Source organism: Lycorma delicatula, chromosome 1 (assembly GCF_047948215.1).
Source record: "Lycorma delicatula isolate Av1 chromosome 1, ASM4794821v1, whole genome shotgun sequence".
NCBI lineage: Eukaryota > Metazoa > Arthropoda > Insecta > Hemiptera > Fulgoridae > Lycorma > Lycorma delicatula.
Window position 1 is genome coordinate 328,468,016 of NC_134455.1, and position 18,317 is coordinate 328,486,332.

The 18,317-nt window shown below is 30.6% G+C and overlaps 1 protein-coding gene across 1 annotated transcript in view; it reads left to right on the top strand.

Moving 5' to 3' along the window:
- The window catches only part of Meltrin (disintegrin and metalloproteinase domain-containing protein meltrin), a 216,279-nt gene that overhangs the window by 184,794 nt on the left and 13,168 nt on the right, over window positions 1–18,317 (top strand). The window contains exons 17-18 of the mRNA XM_075382115.1: window positions 5,481–5,616; window positions 15,482–18,016. Of these exons, the coding sequence (XP_075238230.1) occupies window positions 5,481–5,616; window positions 15,482–18,016 (2,671 nt within the window). The remainder of the gene's footprint in view (window positions 1–5,480; window positions 5,617–15,481; window positions 18,017–18,317) is intronic.

Genomic DNA, 18,317 nt, shown 5'->3' on the forward strand with positions numbered 1-18,317 from the left:
ACTCTGATCTCCTCAATATTACACGAGGGTAAATCAAATATAAATGGGATTTTATTTTTTTTTAAATTATAGAAAAATTAAAGGCAAATATAGTTTATTTTCCTGCTTTAGAAATACATTTTTCCCAGCGAGAAGGAAGGTTTTTTATCTCAGCACTAGAATGAAGCTGATTGTGTCAGGAGCCAATTACGCACGAATCCCTCCATGCCGTCATCATCTTCAAATTGTTGTCCTCCTAGAGCTTCTTTAAGCGACCCAAACAAATGAAAATCGCAGGGCGTTAGGTCCGGGCTGTATGGAGGATGATCAACTTGAGTCCAGTGCATTTCTTCTAACTTTGAGACCATTAGAGCTGCAGTATGGGGGGGGCCTGACATTGTTGTGAAGGAGGATGGCCTCTCGAATTGGTTGGTCTCATCTTTTGCAGCAATATGCAGCCCTCACCTCATTGAACACCTTACAGTAGTAAACAGCATTGATTGTGTGTTCCTCATGCAAAAAACAATGAGCAAAATACTTCACCGGTCAAAAAAAAATGGTTGAAAGAACCTTGCCAGCTGACTGTTGTGTCTTGGCTTTCAGTGGGGCTGCCTCACCTTTATTTTGCCACTCCATACTGGCTTGCTTTCACTGGTGAGTGTAGTGGTGGACCCACGTTTCGTTGGTGACAATCTGACCCAAAAATGCATCACCTTCTTTTGCAAACCTTGCTGTAAGCCCCTGACAGACCTCCAAATGTCTCAACTTCTGATATGCAGTCAAAAGGCGAGGGACCATCTGGCACACACATTATGGAATTGTAGGTCATTTGTGATAATCGCTTGACAGCTCCCATAACTTATTTCAACCTGTTCTGCAATTTCAGATATTCTCACCCATTGATTGTCTTCAAGGATGTCTTGAACTGTGCGAGTGTATTTGTCTGTAATGCTGGTCCAAGGATGGCGATTGTGTTCCTGATTTTCCACTCGTTCGTCCTTCCTTGAACTCTTTATGCCAGGCAAACACACAAGTCCTCGACAATGTTTGGTCCCCGAACTGTGCAGTCAATCTCCAAAAAATTTTCGTTGCTTGAACTTCTTTACAAGCAAGAAATTTTAAAGAAATTATATCATTATAGAAATTTTATCATGAGCATTACTGACGAATTGATTGGGAGTGTGGAATGGTCAGCTCTCCCCACTCTTAACAATCCCACCCAAGCATACTAAAACGCAGGCTCAGTCCTACCAGCCGTAGACACTCAGGAACAAAAATCCCATTTATATTTGATTTACCCTTGTAATATTTCCAATAAAAACTATCTTTCCTATAAATCGAGGGTGATTTAATTTGATTGACTGCCCTTTGATCTGGAGATTTCTATGTACCTTTGGATGTATGTATTTTTATGTGGAAGTCTTGCATGAGAAATGTAGAATGCTAGATTTCTCAAATGGATTCTGTTATCACTTCATTCTAAATGTAAAATATTTTACATTATTATTAAAATACTATGGGAGTAAGAATGTTAAACAGGTCTTTGTTAAAAATTCTCTTTGTTTTGACAAGTTTTCCGTTATTTCTTGTAGTTGTTTCATATTCATTTTTACATTAATGTTTAATTATGAATGCTTGGTATAAATTTAACTCTCTCTCCATTGAGGCCACCTTATGTGATTTTGATATTGTTCAAATTGATTTTCTCAAGTATCCTCTCTGGTTCCTCATAGGAGATATCTTCTGTAGATGGATGACAGTTGACAAAAATTGTCTGTCTGGTTTTCATCTATGTAGCCATTGTGAAAAGCCTTAGTGAATAAGAAGTATGTTCTGTAATGCTATCTCTGATTTTGTTACTTATAAAAAAACCTATTCCCAAGTTATTTCTTATCAACAGAAGATCCATAAAAAATTTTAGGTCCTAAAGTCCCCCGTCATGGGGCACCTTATCTCTTATATTTCACCAATGCAAAGATTGAGTTGATTTACTTGATGTTTACGCCAATGCGTAAAGTAGCTTTAATCCAATAAATTCAAGGTCTTCTCGTAGTGTCAAGTTCACGTAATTTTCTATTTTGTCTGCTGTGGTCATAATGATTCATAAAAACAATTTCTATTTAGTCAATTTAGTCATAACTGTTTTTGTTCTCACCAATTTTAATGTTGTTGGCAAAGTTCCTCTTAGTCTAATTTTCTTTGTCTGCGATGATGTCATTCCTCAACTTGTTGAGAAATTTTCTTATCAGTCTTACGTAATTCTTTTAATGGTCTGCTTGTTTATAAAAATAGTCTTTTGTTATGGCTATCGTTCCCAAACTTCTCGTTTATGCTGTTTCTTTCTGCACTAACACTTGCACACTACCTGTTGTCGTCAACACACACACTCTTCTGTCTACAGCCTAGTTTGCTTCCCCTTCTTCTCATCACGCCACCTTTCGTCAGTGCAGGTCAGACTTCTACTGGGTGCGGATGTTCTGCCTGCGACTTGTTCACGTTTTCTTTCTCTCTTTTAGTGTGGTTATTACAAATTTGTGATGCTGCGTATTATTCGTAAATGTTAAACCTCCTGAATTTTGATTCAATAATATTTTTACACTTTGCTCTTAACCGTAAAATGAATTTCAATTAAATGCGTACAGTGTCTACATTGTCTTTCAAGCGTCTTCATTGTAGATGTTAACATAATTTTACAACTAATATTTACATTTACCTCGTGTGTTTTGTTTTATGATTTTCTCATTATTCTGTTGTTTCAGTGAAAGTTTTTGTGAAAAAGTGTACAATATTTGTTTTAAAACCTGTTACATGCTTCAGTTCAAATCGTATTCCTAGTATATTCTAGAGCAATTTTTTAACTTGTAAGAACTCCCAACGTTTCCTCTCAGTCTCAGACTCAAGTGCATCAAATACTGCTGCTCCAATAAGTAGATACTTGATTTATTATGAGATGTTTATTGAATATTCTGAATGTCTCCATTGTCGTTAATAGTAATAAGCAACAGGATCTCCCCTTAAACAATATTACTTTTTGAGAAATTATCAGGTACAATTTGATAAACTTTATTTATGAATGTGTATACATATTATTACTTTATGAGTTTATTATTCCTGTATCAATAGAAAACTTTTTGAATTTTAATTTCAGAAAGTTAAACTATATGTATGATTATCATTTTACGTTTATATTTTTTCTGTGCAATCATTCTTTTTGTGTTAATATTAATGTCTTCCTTTGTGAAGTTTACAGTACAACATTTGTACAGGTTAATAATTAATTTAGTAGTTTAATCTTTGAACTGTTTAGTTAATCTAACTGTCTATGTGCTGATAATTTGTTTAGAATTATAGTGTCAATGTATTAATAGTGTCAAAATGTGATTTTTTAATCTGAAAAATTGGAATTATGAAAGTGTATTTTTTAGTGTTTTATGTTTAAATATGAATTTTTGGGATTGTTATTTTATAAATCAAACTTTTCAATTCTAATTTAGTAGATTGTAAGGTCTCAACAAAAACTGATTTGTTGATTATGTGCCTTTTGTACGCAATGTACTGTCAGTTATTATTTTTCTTTTATAATTAAAGTCCAATACTTTGGCAAACGAGCTGTGTTTAATTTTTTTAATTCACCCAATACTTGATGTATGAGAACTTCTGCACTACCTGCTTCATAAAGTGATCTTATCTTCCAGGTCCTAAAATTCATTAAAGTTTTCCTCTGTACTTTATAGTTCCATATTTTTGATCTGACTCTGAAACTTTACAGTGCTGGTTTTTCGAGTTGTGGTTGTTGACCTCAGACGAATCCCCCCTCCCCGCCATGCTTGGAGGACCTGGTAATTTTTTATCAAGGGTTTCTTCTAGCTTTTGGCATCATAAATGACAAAACTGCTCAGCAACAGTACCTGTTGATCTGTGAGAGGTATTTCATTTTCCTCCAACCACTCATAACCAAGAGATATTCCACCATCTGTCACCATGAACTTGCCATGTAGGAGTGGATTTCTCTGAAAGATGTAGATTTTAATTAAAGTAAATTAATTATTTTTTGGGATTATGCTGTTCCACAACAGGCTGTTTCCAATTTACTCCGCTTTATATTTAACTGTATTAACCGAAGAACATCAGTAATATGAAAATTCTGATTTAAACCTAATTAAAATATTGTGTTTTAGTATTAAAGTACTATGCAGTAAGAAAGTTAAACAGGCCAGTCTTTTAAAAATTCTCTTTGTGTTGGCAAGTTTCCCATTAATTCTTGTTGTTTCATATTCATTTTTATATAAATGTTTGATTCTGTATTAAGTACCAATGAAAAATATTTATTAAATGTATGCAAAAACTAATTCGGTTATTGTAAATTTACAAATTTTACATTTTTTTAATACATAAATAATGTCAAAATTAGTAATTTGAATTTCTGCATAAAAAATTAAGTTATGTAATCAAATTCATCTCCTTGTTTGATGTAATGCCATTATGCCATTATTTTTTAATACATTGTAATATAATAAATACTAAAAAAAAAATATTTCTTGAAATGGCATTAGAAGTTTAATACATGCAAAAAATATTCATCAAGTTGTTGTTATTATTAGCAAATGCAATATTATTTGAAAAACTAAATAGTCACAGTTAAAATAGTTATTTATTATTTTTATCCATACTAGTTTTCATAAAAATACATGTCAGTTTGCTATATAAACTGATTCTGTGTCCTGTTAAAAACAGAATTTTACCTTTATTTTTAATTACCATACATTTTTACATTACCTCTGCAGATGTTTGACAACACCGCATATCAGAATTCACTTCATAGCTAGGCTTCAAATTCCAGTTCAGTGAAAGTAGAAATGCAGAACTGGGTAACATAAACAGAAATGGTCATTTACCAAATCCATTTTGAGACTATCCATCTTGAGGTTATTTGTTAATACAACCTAATAAATGCAACTAACAAAAATGTGACGTGAAGCAGATAAAACTGTTTGGCCTGAATAGCATTCAGTTTAGGATTACTATTTGTTATGTCTGATTGAAAATAACTGTTTCCTTGTAAACATCTTGTTGCCAACCACTTATTAAAAACTCCTTAGTATCCTTCGAAAAACCTCTCTAAGAGAAGTTCAAAGTGACTTCTTTAGGCTTGAATCAGTATGTGAATATGTAAAAAAAAAAAGTAGTTAAATCTTTGCCATGACACATGATATAGTATATAATAGACGGTACGTTAGATAATATTTTTGTAAATGTTGATTATAATAGATCAAATTCCACAGATTGTTAACAAATTGATGTGGGCAAGGAATATAAGCGCATGACTTATTATTTTTCATGAAGTTGTAAAACAGATTTAATTTTGTGAAGTTATTGCTTCTTTGCTTAGCAGTTTCTATAAATTAATAAATAGTTGGGAATCTGCTGAAGCAAAAAAGGCACCTTTTTTATTACTTTATTTATTTCTATGTGATGATGTATGATTTTTTTCTATGTTTCAGCACGGCAGGAAGTCATTGTGGCCTTATATCTTGTCTTCCTTGGGATTGTGCCTTTTGTGGCGCTAGTGGCATTATTCACATACTACATGCGTCGAAACCCAGTATTTTGGCGTAAAAAACCAAGATCAATCATCATGTATGTATTGCCTGCAAAATGCAATTGTTGTGCCTCTGATAGTTCTGGTGTTAATGGTGGCGGTTCTGATGGCCTTAGTAGTTGTAATAAAAATAATGGTCGCACGGAGTATGCTGCAAATAGTTCTGTAGCTGCTTATAACAGTAGAGAGATTGGCAATTTTGATAAACCATGCATGTCTAGCATGAGCACAGTCAATATCAGTAGCAAGCCTGTTTCTAACAGCCTAATGTTGAATCCAGCTGCCTTAAAAGTTGACGTCAGTGAGCAGAATGAAGCTATTTATGCAGAACCTGTTTTCTTAGATTGTAATAACACACCTACTAACCTTGCTAAAGTTAGTCCTAATAATTCTTCTAACACATTTCCCTGTAGTATGAGTAATAAATCAGATATCTGTGGTATATCATCAATTAATAATGATGCATATTATGTCAATAATCAACAATATGTCACAGAACATCATGTTACAAACTCAGAACCAATCTATGAGAATATGACTGGAAGGTATGGTGTTAAGCTACATTCACCTGAAAACATTTATGACAATGTTGCTGAAGGTGATAGTTATATAAAAAAGTCACCGGAAAGTATTAACTATCATGCAGGCAAAATTTTAACAAAAACAATATGGAATTCTGTTAAAAATACTAAAGCCTGTAATAAAATAGCCCAAAGTATTTCTAAATGGACTTCAGTTGAAAATAATGAACAATGTGATTGTCTTGATGATAACTCAGAAATTGATATTAATAAACTAAAAGTTAAACTAGAAATCACTAAATCAGATTTGGTTTTTACTACAAATAATCAAGTCAAAGATATGATAAATAAAAATGATGCATGATTAGGTATTTCTTATTAATGATGACTACAGTGCCCTTGTGAAAAATAGCTATACATCTGTCATGCACTATTACAGCTGTATTTAACATTGACTATACGTAACCGCACTTGTTTGAAAAAGTCCCTGAAACATCCAAACATTCTACATTCATTTCTTCTTTTTGTCAAAAACTCTCACAAGTTCATGTCCTTGATAAACATTTCTTTTTGCATAATCTGAGGATTAAAACTCCAGTGGACCTAAGTCAAAAGAACATACAAAATAACGAGCTGAATTTATTTTGTTTGTATTGAACTGATGATTTTTCTCCTGGATATTACAATCTATACCCCAGTCTTCTAGTCATGTACAAGAATTTCATGTGTAGCATGTGGGTAGATCATTAATAAACATGAGTTCTCTGAGTATACATAATCTGAAAAACGGAAACTTATCTCATCATAGTAGAAAACATAGCCCAAAAATATTGTCATAATTGTCTACTAGAAACTGTTGAAACTATTCATAGTATTTTATTTGCTTTCTACAGTCTGTAGCCAGTAACTTTTGAATTATGTTCATTTGATGTTGGGTGAGACTGAGCTTCTTCCAAACTACCTTATGCAGTAGCTTTACTCCGTCTTTTGCCAGTCCCATCTTCCTAAATTTCTTGATTAGTACTACTATTACAACCGGTGTACCTGGAAATCTAATGGAAAGCTGGTCTTTCACTGTGTGTATTCACCATGTTCACAAAAAACATATTCAATGAGAAATATTTACTGTTCTAAAGTTAACACCACCCTGAGCGCTGGAAAGACATGTTCAAAGGTGATGAACAACAAAGAACCACCTTCTCATCTTAAAGTTACCAGCTTGACTAACTTGCAGCGCACAGAATACAGTGCCTCAACATATAATTATGTTTACGTAAATGTATAGTTATTTTTCAAATGTACTTCATAAGAAATTTGAGTTGCATGTGAAATACATAAATATTATAACATAAACATATATTTTTTAATTTTTTTAATGTATCTATTGATGTTTGTGAATGTTGACGTTTTTATTTCGCATAATCTTCCAAAGCTAGTCTTACCTAACTCGGGCAGTAATTTTTATTACAGTATAAATTTATGTTCGTTCAAAAAGATACGGCATTCTGCTTTGTTTTATATTATTGTAATGGATAAAGTAAGCGCTATTATTTTTTGGTAATTTAAAATTTAATCTATACTTTGAAATTTAATTAACATTATTGCAAGAATCTATTTAAATCTTAATAATTTTTTTTCATTACAAAATTTTTGTAAAGTGAAATTCATTTATCTACTTCTTATAATTTGAAGGGTTTTATATTCATTATTAATAGAGAAATCATTTGATTTATCACTGTGCCTCTCTATTGGTTGCAGTGGAGTTCTTCGCTATATGATTTTTTATAAATATGAACATCCATAATTAAATCTTTTTTTATAAGTTGTAATAATCAAGTTGTAATAAGTTGTTTAGTTTTATCAACTGGCTAGATAGTGTACAGGCCAACTTATTAGCTTTTATTCAGCTGGTTTGGGTCCATTCCCAGTAAAAGGTTACTACTTTTTTACTCATCAGCTTTGTTGCCATAAAAAATTAACTGGCATATCCTCATACAGAATAAATACATTGATTATTAAATATAATAATCTGATAATGCATTGTTAAACAAGTCTTGTTTAATCTGATTTAAACAAGTTAAAACGTGACTGGAAATTAAAGTAGTTGCTATTTTTATTTCTATTCTTCATCTTACCTAGTATCCTGGGTTGGGTGATTGGTCATCAATTTTCATCATGTTTTATTCATTCATCATTCTTTCTCTATAATATTTTCCATCAGTCTCACTACTTATTTTTCTCTGCCTGCTCTACTCCTTTCCTCTTTATCTAGCCACTTATGCCTTTGTTTTCTTGATATATTTTCATTTACTTCTCAGTTCAAAATTTTTAATATTCGTATTCTTGTCTCATTCTCTTAGCATGTCTAAATAATCTAGTCTTCCTCTACTGTGCTTTCCCAACGCATTTTTTATATTTTTGAGAGCTTTTCTATATTCCTTACATAATCCCTCTTTTTCTTTCTAATAAAGCTTCTGAAATATTTAATCTCCACAGTTTGTAGTTTATCATCTTTTACAGCTGAAGCATTACATCAAAATTGACATAAAGTTCCTTCTGTCTAACACTTCTTTAATTGTCTTAGAACTAAGTCCAATGATAGAATAAAATGATCACTATCATATCCACCATTAGAAAAGGTAGGTTCTCCAGATCATTGGAATTCAAAGTAGTGTTGTGTGCAGTTTACCTTATTATGAATTGTTGTGTATTGTTGGAATTTAGTTTTTGATGACATTTGCATAATTTAAAAGTTAACAAAAAAAAATTTGTAAAGATTGAAAGAGTAAAAACAGTATTGTAATTTCTGCTCTAATATTAACCACTTTAGTGCCAAGGAACATCAGATTATTTGATTCCTGGTTTTTGATTGAAAAAATTAGTTGATTTTCTTTATGTAATTAATGATGCAAATAGAAGTGGTCTTAATAAAAAAAATATGGAATTATGATTTTTTTTAGACTTTTTCCATTGATCAACTGTATCATCTAAAAATTAAAAAAATAATGTATATAATGCATTGCATTTTTTGCTTTATTATGTATATTATTGGTTTTATATCATCCTTTATACCCAAAATACTGATTTTATTACAACTACCAAACAAATTTGAATTTAGTGTACAAGCAAAAAAAACCCTTTGAAAAGGGTTAAACATTTTTATTTTTAATGGATTTTGTTAATAGGACAGGTACAATTTTAAATGTCATAAAATTGATCTAGGCTTAAAAAGATAAATTGATTAATTATGAGTCAGAGCATTTGTCTTTGTCGTTATCGCATTGAACTACTTAATTAAATATAACTATAGTGGTAATTTCAGAATCAAAGTAAAAAGGTATAAAATCTTGTACAGAATATAGAGCTGCTAGCTAAAATTCATATTGTTCTGGAAAGAAATAAGTAGCATCAAGTAAAAGGGCACATTCAAGCACTACTGGGTCCTGCGGAAATATATAGTTGCTAAGTAGAAGCATCAGCAATATTGTCAAATTGTAATATTCATAGAAACACAAAGTATAATGAAAATGTATGATGTTCAATTAAGTTTAGATAGAAATAATATTTTAATTAAAATTCTGTAGTTATGCCACTTTCACTGGCTATTAGATGAATACACAAAAATATATACAGCATGGCAGATCTGTGTAGGGTAGTTAAAGGTTAGTTAACGATCCTTGAAGAGCGATCTTTGTGATCGTAACTCCTAGAAAGCAATGAATAATTTCTTTGGAAGATGAAGAATTTCTTTTTGAAAGATTTTTAAAATCTTCCAAAAAGCATGTGCATGTATGTCTTTGTGTTGTTAATGTTGTTAGCAATGTTCAGAATTTATCAAACACGGTTGAGAAATATCTCTATGGTGATGAGATTTACATGTAGGAAATGCTACAGCCAGTGGCTCTTTTAATGACAGAAAATTTTAATTTTATCTTTTATTTTCAGTTATTTTTTTTTATATCTTAAAATTAATGCTTATATTTATTATAACACTATATTCTTTGTTACCTTTATATGTAATAATTCCAATGTGATTTTTTAGTTGATGACATTTAAAGTAAACATTAATCCGGAATTGTATTTGTGGCAAATAATAATGAAATTAATACGAGTTTGTCACTTTATTTTGGTGTTCTTTCATTATTTATAGGTAACTGATCTTTAAAAGGTTTTTTTTTGTGTTATTTATCCATCTTCACTAATTATACATTTTTGTGATATTAATGTTAAATAATCTCTGATGATGAGATATTACTTAATTTATAATTACTAAAGAGCGTAGTTGTTAAGAGATATCTGGAAAATTAGTTTTATCGCTTTTGATTCAGTTATTTTAAGATTACAGTGCCGTAGAATAGGCTTTTTGCTTATTTTCTTGGGCAATTGGTCTTTCTATTCCACAGTTCATATAAGTATCAGTATGTAACTGTGATTTTAAAATAGTAAAACAATTTCCAAGTTAAATAATTATAATTAAAAACATACAAAAATTAATTAAATTTTTAAAGATACGACTTAAAGTAAGCATAGTCAAGCAAGTCAAATGATTTGGCTCACTTTTGTAGAAATTTTAATTTGTTGTAATTTTCATCCAGTGAAGATGAACAGTTCTTAAATAATTATTCTGATAAATTTAGTTTGATTATTGCAGCATATGATATTAAAAATAACACTTATGTAATCATTTTTCTGTGTAAAAAAAAATTATGTGATAAAAATGAAAACATTGTTAGAATCTGCAAATATTTTGTATAAAAAAATATGCTACTTTTGACTATCATCCTTGGTTTCATTATTTCCTGCATTAAAGGAAAAAAGTTGAGGTTTTTTGGTAGTTTTGTCATGTCAACTTTAAACATCCATTAAATAGGAATAGGTAGAGATAACAATTTATAATTTTGTTGGTTTTATAAACCTTTTGGTTGGTTCCACATATTTCTGCTGTTTCGTTAAAGGTCCAACTATATAAGTTTTGCTTGAAGCTCAAGTAATTTTTGACTTATCAGATATTGTTTTTTTTATATCTTTTATCAACACAAACTTTAATCTAGAAACTAAATCTACAGTATTTTGGCAAAAAATGACACTTGAAGAATAGGTATCATTTAATGATTTTGAAAACTGATATAACAGTGAGTACTATGTGTTACATGAGAGCACATATTTGCTCATTTGACAGAATAGTCATGACAGTTATTAAATGTCTTTTTGTAATCAGTTCTAATTACGTTTATCAGCACTTATTTTGTACTGTTTATTGTAATATCTAAGAAATAATTATTTATAACGATTGTTTTTAATTATTTATTTTTAATTGCATTGATTAATTAAAGTGTTACACTGCGTAACTACTTTAAATATTCAGTATTAGACACTAATAGACAAAAAAACCATTGTGATTTTTTTTTGTACAATTTATTTAAACTTGACATTGTAAAGAAAAAACTGCAGGAAAAGAGAATCTTTTTTATGCAGAAAATATTGGAGATTCTGACATTTCTTTAAGTAGTTTTAAAACAAGTTTCATGTTTGGTAGTACATGATACAGATTAATATTGCTATTTTGTTGGGACCGCTGTTAAGTAGTTCTTATAGATGAAATTTTTTGATACCTCTTAATTGCCACAGTAAAAAGAAGCTGAAGATTTTTTTATTACTTAAGTGATTTAAGAATGCCTCAGTGTTTATTGTGTAACTTTTTTTTTAGCCAGTTAAGTATTTTTGGAATGCGTCAGCAAATTGAAATAAGTTTTTTCATGGTTAGAGAAAGATTATAAGCATTGTGAAAAATATTTATTACAATTATGTGGTATTTATTAAATTACTTCATACTGTTCTACAATTTTAATATAATATGTTTATGAAATTTTTTGTAAGGTTAAAATTATTTTAAAAGTTTAGTTGGAGGATACTTTTATCGTATGTTGCTTCATTTGAAATTATTTCTGGTAAAATGTCTAAATAAATTTTTTTAACAGCTCTGTTATACAGCCAAATTTTTTTGAATATAGAATGTTTTGCTCTGTTTTGTCCATTCTGTTTGCTATTTACTGAAAATAGATCAAATTTTTAGGCCATTTTCAACTTAACATTACTTAATGTTTTTTAAACCCTTTTTGTTATTACATGTAACACTGGGTCATGTAGAACAAATCTCCCACCTCTAATGAATGAGAAGCTTTATAAAATTAAGTATCCTTTATTATACATATTTCTACTGAAAAGAAACATCTTTGTATTTCTATTAATGCAATACCGAATTATCCTTTCCACAAGTGTCCTGTAATATTGCTAATGAATCCTAAAAGAAATATTTAAATATTTTATTAATGAGCATATAAGTAATAAGCCTAGATGTTAATTTTAAAATAATTAAAGTAATAATTTGATTTTTTCTAATTAACAGCAAAACAAATTAAGAATTATTATTATAGATACCATAGATGTAGTTTATTTTTGTTCATAGCAATTTGCTCCTTAATTGAACAAAGAATGGATAGCTCACGATAAATGATCTTACACTGTTGTTATAAAATCTCCTGATGCTTGTTTTACTTGCTACACTAAAAACTTGAAGTTTGTGTTTTATAAATATTTGCATTTGCTCTTATTTTTTTTCTGTGCTTCTTTTGAATGTGCATGTAAACTGTACCATATATTGCTTAGCTTGTATTTATTTCAACAATTAAAATGAGTAGTTTATTTATAAGGTTTGCATGATGAGTATGAAATTTAGTTATATATAATATTTTTATGACAATTTTTTATTACCTGGTATTTTTTTGTATTCTGTAATGACTATCTATGGTGCATACTATAGAACATGATTCTGTGTGTAGAAGAAACAATGAAAATTGAACAGTAATTTTCTTGTCAGTACTTCAAACATATGTAGCAATAATGCTTGGTGACCAAGGATTATTTCTGCCATTTTAGTTAGATTCATTTGTTCGTGTATAGTTTATTTCAGTATTTATTTGTTTTCATCTTCAACAGCTTAATTAGTTATATTTATCAAATAATTGATATTTGAGAGGGTGTAGATTTAAATCATATTTTTGCTTATGTAAATTTTTAAATCAGTAAAAGTTGTGATTTCAATATTTAACATCGAATCATATCTACATAGATATTTATTTAGAAATTTTTCAGAAAGTTTATAGCGAGTGAATTAAAACTTTTATCTGAACCAAAGGTAATAAAACATCTTATATATGAATCTTATGTTAACTGATTGATAATCAGAATTAAAATAGGGTGTAAAATTGATTTGGATGTATTATTTGAAATTTTACCTTTAATACTGTTAATTTCTTTATTCCATCTTTAGTAATATGTTTTTAAAATTTATTCCCTGTGTCTGTTTTTTAAGTAATAATATTTAATCAGCTTAATATACTGATATACTGAATAAGGTCAAAAAGCTGATGAAACTTTCAACAAAAATTACTTTTTTGTATGAGTAAATTAGGGGATGCTGTTATGAAATATATTGACAAAAAGACTTGTGGCCATCATAACAAGTTTGGTTTACATGTAATTTCTCTGTAAAAAATATTTAGTTAACATTCTACTCTATAGTAAAAAAATAAAATATTAATAAAAAAATAAATTTTTAATAAATCAATTAAAGTGTATTATATGTAGTTATTTACTGCTGATTGAATGATAAAATTATAATTATTTATAGTCTGTCAAAAAAAAAATCAGGTAGATACACATGTAATGATTGGAAATTCAAAAATAAGTTAATGAGTAAGGAAATAAAAATATGAAATATTTTCCAAACACATGTGAAAGTAAGTTGAAAACATTGTAATTTTAGAAAGAACTGTTAATTAGCTGTTAATTCCAAGAAGATTGCAAGACTATCAAGATGTAAACAGATTTTATTGTATTCACACAAATAATTAAATCATTGATACATTTTCCTACACACCCATGGGGTAAACTACATTTATGTCTTTTTAAGCTGCATGAGCTGATCGAGAGAGTTACACCATATTTTCACTCTCAGAGGGTAGACCAACTATTAATCTGAACAGTTTATTCACAATTGTGTAATGACTTAAAAATATTTATATTCCAGTTCCTCTGGAATAATCTTTGGTAAAACTGAATTTTTGTAAAGCTGAGTTTTTGAATGTAGGTTGTATTATAGTGAAGATTTGTGTGTGATTTATATGCGCGCGTGTTTTCATGATTTCTAGTGGTATGCTTAAAAAAATTGCTGATATTGTTTTTCTTTTTCAAAAATAAAAAATTGAATAACATAAAAAAATACCTACAAAAATTTGAATTTTCTTGTTTCCCTGCTCCAATCATTCACTACAGAAACATGTGTACTATAGTAATTTCATTCTACACAGTAATTTTAGCATTTATGAAAACAAAAAAAAATGTTTTATTTATTTTTTGCCTTTAGATCTGAGTTATTAATTAATTATTTTAATTTTAGAGATTCTTGAGTAACCAAAAATATTCATATAGATTTTTTATCTCCATAAAACGCACAACCTGTATGTAAAATTTTGAATTTTTGTATGGTTAAAACCTGCAGTTACAGGACTGTTTTTATAATTTATTTGCAACAACTACCGGAAATGAAGATTAGGCTAGTGCCTTAACATAAAATGTGTCAATATATTTCTTAGCTTCCCTTGCCTGTGACTGGTTGGTGTAGTTATTCATCTCTACATGAAGGTGTAGATTGCTTATGGATACATTGCATTTTATACAGCTCTACAATAAGAACTTGACAGTATTAGATTAAAGAATTTTTATGGCCATAATCTTATAATTTTTACCCAAAAATTCATGCAGCATTTCCTTTTTATTTTTAGTGTTATGATTAGGGTTACTTTTTTGCTAGAATCAGCAGTTACATTCATCCTCTTTCAGCCAGGAAAAGAGGTATTTGATCATTTTTTGATAGGTTCCAGCCATATTTTTTTTTTAACTAACTATGCCTACTTTTTAAGAGTACAAAAAAATTCTTAAAGCTGAAATTGTCGTTTTTAAATCTTTTGAGTTAATATATTTATTGTTTTATTACATTTGTACTTATTTCCAGAATATATGAATTTTAGCAATGTAAAATCAGTAATAGTCTCATATTTGTAGTGATGAAATTATTTTAATAGATTAAAATTTGTGTTTTGGCCTTAGTGCTTTATCATTATCTGATAAAAATTATTTCAGATAATAAAATATTTGCTTCAATAATTCTAAAATGTGCTGAGAATGTGTGATGGATTTTAATAAGTTGTGGTGTATGTGTATTTGTGTCAGAGAATTGTTAATTTTTATGTATGTTTATATCTTATCATTTTTGTGTCATATGATATGCTTAAATTTCTTTTCTTTCGCTTTGCTTGACCAGCATTGAGAAGAAGTCTTCCAGTGGTCTTCATCCAAGGGGTGGATCCAGTGATAATGGCCCGAAGTCAGGGCATATGATCAATGATAATTCAAGAGCATCTCTTCTACCTCATTCAGAGTCATCACCACCTGTGCATGTTTGTGATGACAGCCCTATAACCTCCCTTCAGAATAATCTTCTTGGTCAGTTCAAAGGTTTTAGCATCACACCTTTGCCAGCTAAATCATCATCTACGACATCTTCAATGCCAGCTACATGTCTCCCAACACGACCGGCTCCTCAACCCGTGTCACCACCAAAAGTGCCATCTAATGTTGCAGTTGTTGCACCTGTGAGGCCCGCGCCTAAAATTCCTCCTACTTCAGTTGGTTTGGCTTTAAACAGCCATGAGCCACCAACACTGCCACCAGCAAATGCTGTACCTACACGACCTGCTATAAGTTCTCCTGTACTTGATGCCACTACATCTTGTACAGCACAAGAATTGCTAAGTACTGCTCCTATTAGAGCTGCACCATCAGTTCCTGAAATACGACCATCTAGACCAGTTTCATCACCTGTTATACCAGAAGAAACTCATGATATTAAGCCAGGAAAACCAATTAAAGATGCAAGTTATCCTGCTCTTACACGAATTGCATCATTTATGGCCAGAAATCAGAAAGATGGTATAAAAAAAGATAATGTATCTGGTGGAAGTTTAAGAATAAACAGACTAGATCGTGATACACTTAGAAATTTAGAAATATCAAATCCAATTCCTCAGAAAGAGATAGAGGTTTCTGGTGTAGCACTGCCAGCCGGTAGCAACAAAGTGGTAGTCATGAGAGCACAGAGTATGAGAGATTCTGAAAATAAGAAACCTCACATTCATAGTTTTGGTTCCATGCGTGCATCTGGAGCAAAGAGACCTACCAGCATTCCAGTGGCGGCACGTCCAACCTCACCACCACCACCAAGACCACCTTCTATTGGTCTACCAGGGTATCAGACTCCTGGAAAGATTGAAAATACTTATGATGACTGTCTAAATATGCTGACAGAAAATGGAGTTCCACTAGCAAATATTGATGAAGAAAGCCCAAACAGTGCTACTGATAATATATATGCTGTTATTGAAGAAAGCCCTACTGATCGCCGAGAAAGAAAGGAGATTGTTTTACCAAAGAAATTAGAGCATACATCACCTTCAAATGAATACAACTTGCCAAAAGCTTTAGAAAATACTGTGTCTACTGGGAGCAGTGAATCTATGGGATTGCTTGGAGAAATTGTTTCAGAAATACAGGCAAGGAATACAGACTCTATATATTCTACTTCAACTTTAAAAAGAAAAAAAGAAAATGATGATGAAACTTCATCTACAATCACTATTGCTGATAGTGACTTGTCCGACACAAAATCCAATCAGATTTATGTAAATACTCCATGGCAAGGTTATGATAAACTCAATTCTGCTTCAAAATCGTGTGCAAGTTCTAATAGCTCCAATTCTGGTTATCTAAGTCCTATAAATGCATCTCAAACTAGTGGAGGACCAAAAATGTTTGTTGAAACAGAAAGTAAAAATAATTCTGATGTACCTTCAGTTCCAGATGCATCAGCTCCTAGTTATAAGCCATATAGTTCTTCCCTGCAGAGAAATAATGGACCGTTTGCAGCACTCTATAATAAAACCCCTACTGAACCAAAATTACAAAATGATTCTGTTAATCAAACAGCATCTAATTTATCAGATAACAAGAGCAATCGGTTTATGCCAAATAACGTGAATAAAATGCTTCAAGAAAGCAGTTTAAGAAGGATAAATACAAATGACAATCCTAGTAAAATTAGTCTAAACAGTGCAAAAGTGCCTGTGTCTTCATCTGTAACTTTAAATAAAAATAATATCTCTATTCCAGTTACATCCAGTAAATCAGCTCAAGAGGGTGTTAAGAAACAAGGTAATGTTAGTGCTCAACCTAAATCAGCTGCTAGTCTTGCAGGAGTTAAGGGTTCAGCTTCTGTAAAAAGTCCTGTTGAACAAAAGGTATCTGGTGGTGGAAAAATAGATAATGCTGAGGTATCCTCATTACCTTCATCTAAGCAGGATCTAGTCATAAAAACTGCACATGTTGGATCAAAACAGGTTTTAGAAAATAAGTCAGATGTTAAGAATCCTGCATCTCTTAAGACTGTACCAAAAATAAGTTCATTTAGGACAGGTAGAACTCCGATACCAGCTCCCAAACCTGTTGTAATACCCAATGTAAAATCCAGTGGGTCAGTAGTACCTGTTAAAACAAAACAACCTTTATCAAAGACTGCTGTTATCAAACAATCGGCACCAGGTAGTAGTGATACATCTAGTAATAACAAACCTGATGTAAAATCAGGTGTAATAAAACCTGTAAGTAAGTCAAGTAATGTTGCTTCTCTACAGCAGAAATTTGAAACGGGTGCAAAACAACCTGTTCAGAGAACTGTAAACACTGTCAGTAATAGAAACAATACAAACCCAAAGACACCCCACTCTGATCCAGATGTTAAAAGGTGAGCCTCAATGTTTGTCAGTAAGTTATAAATATTTAATTAGCAAATTTGAATTTATCACTACGTGCTTTCACTTGTGTACATTATTTAAATTATATAACTGCGTTTTACCTGCTTCTTATAAAAAATATTTCATATTTTTTGCTTTGTAAATTATTGTCCTTAATATATATGTTTTAGACCATTTTTATAAACTTTTTTCATTTTACCAGTACACTCAAAAATGAAATGAACCCTTTGCACCCAGTGAGTTAGTTAACTCTTGCTTATTAAAATAAGCACAATGAGTTATTTTCTATAG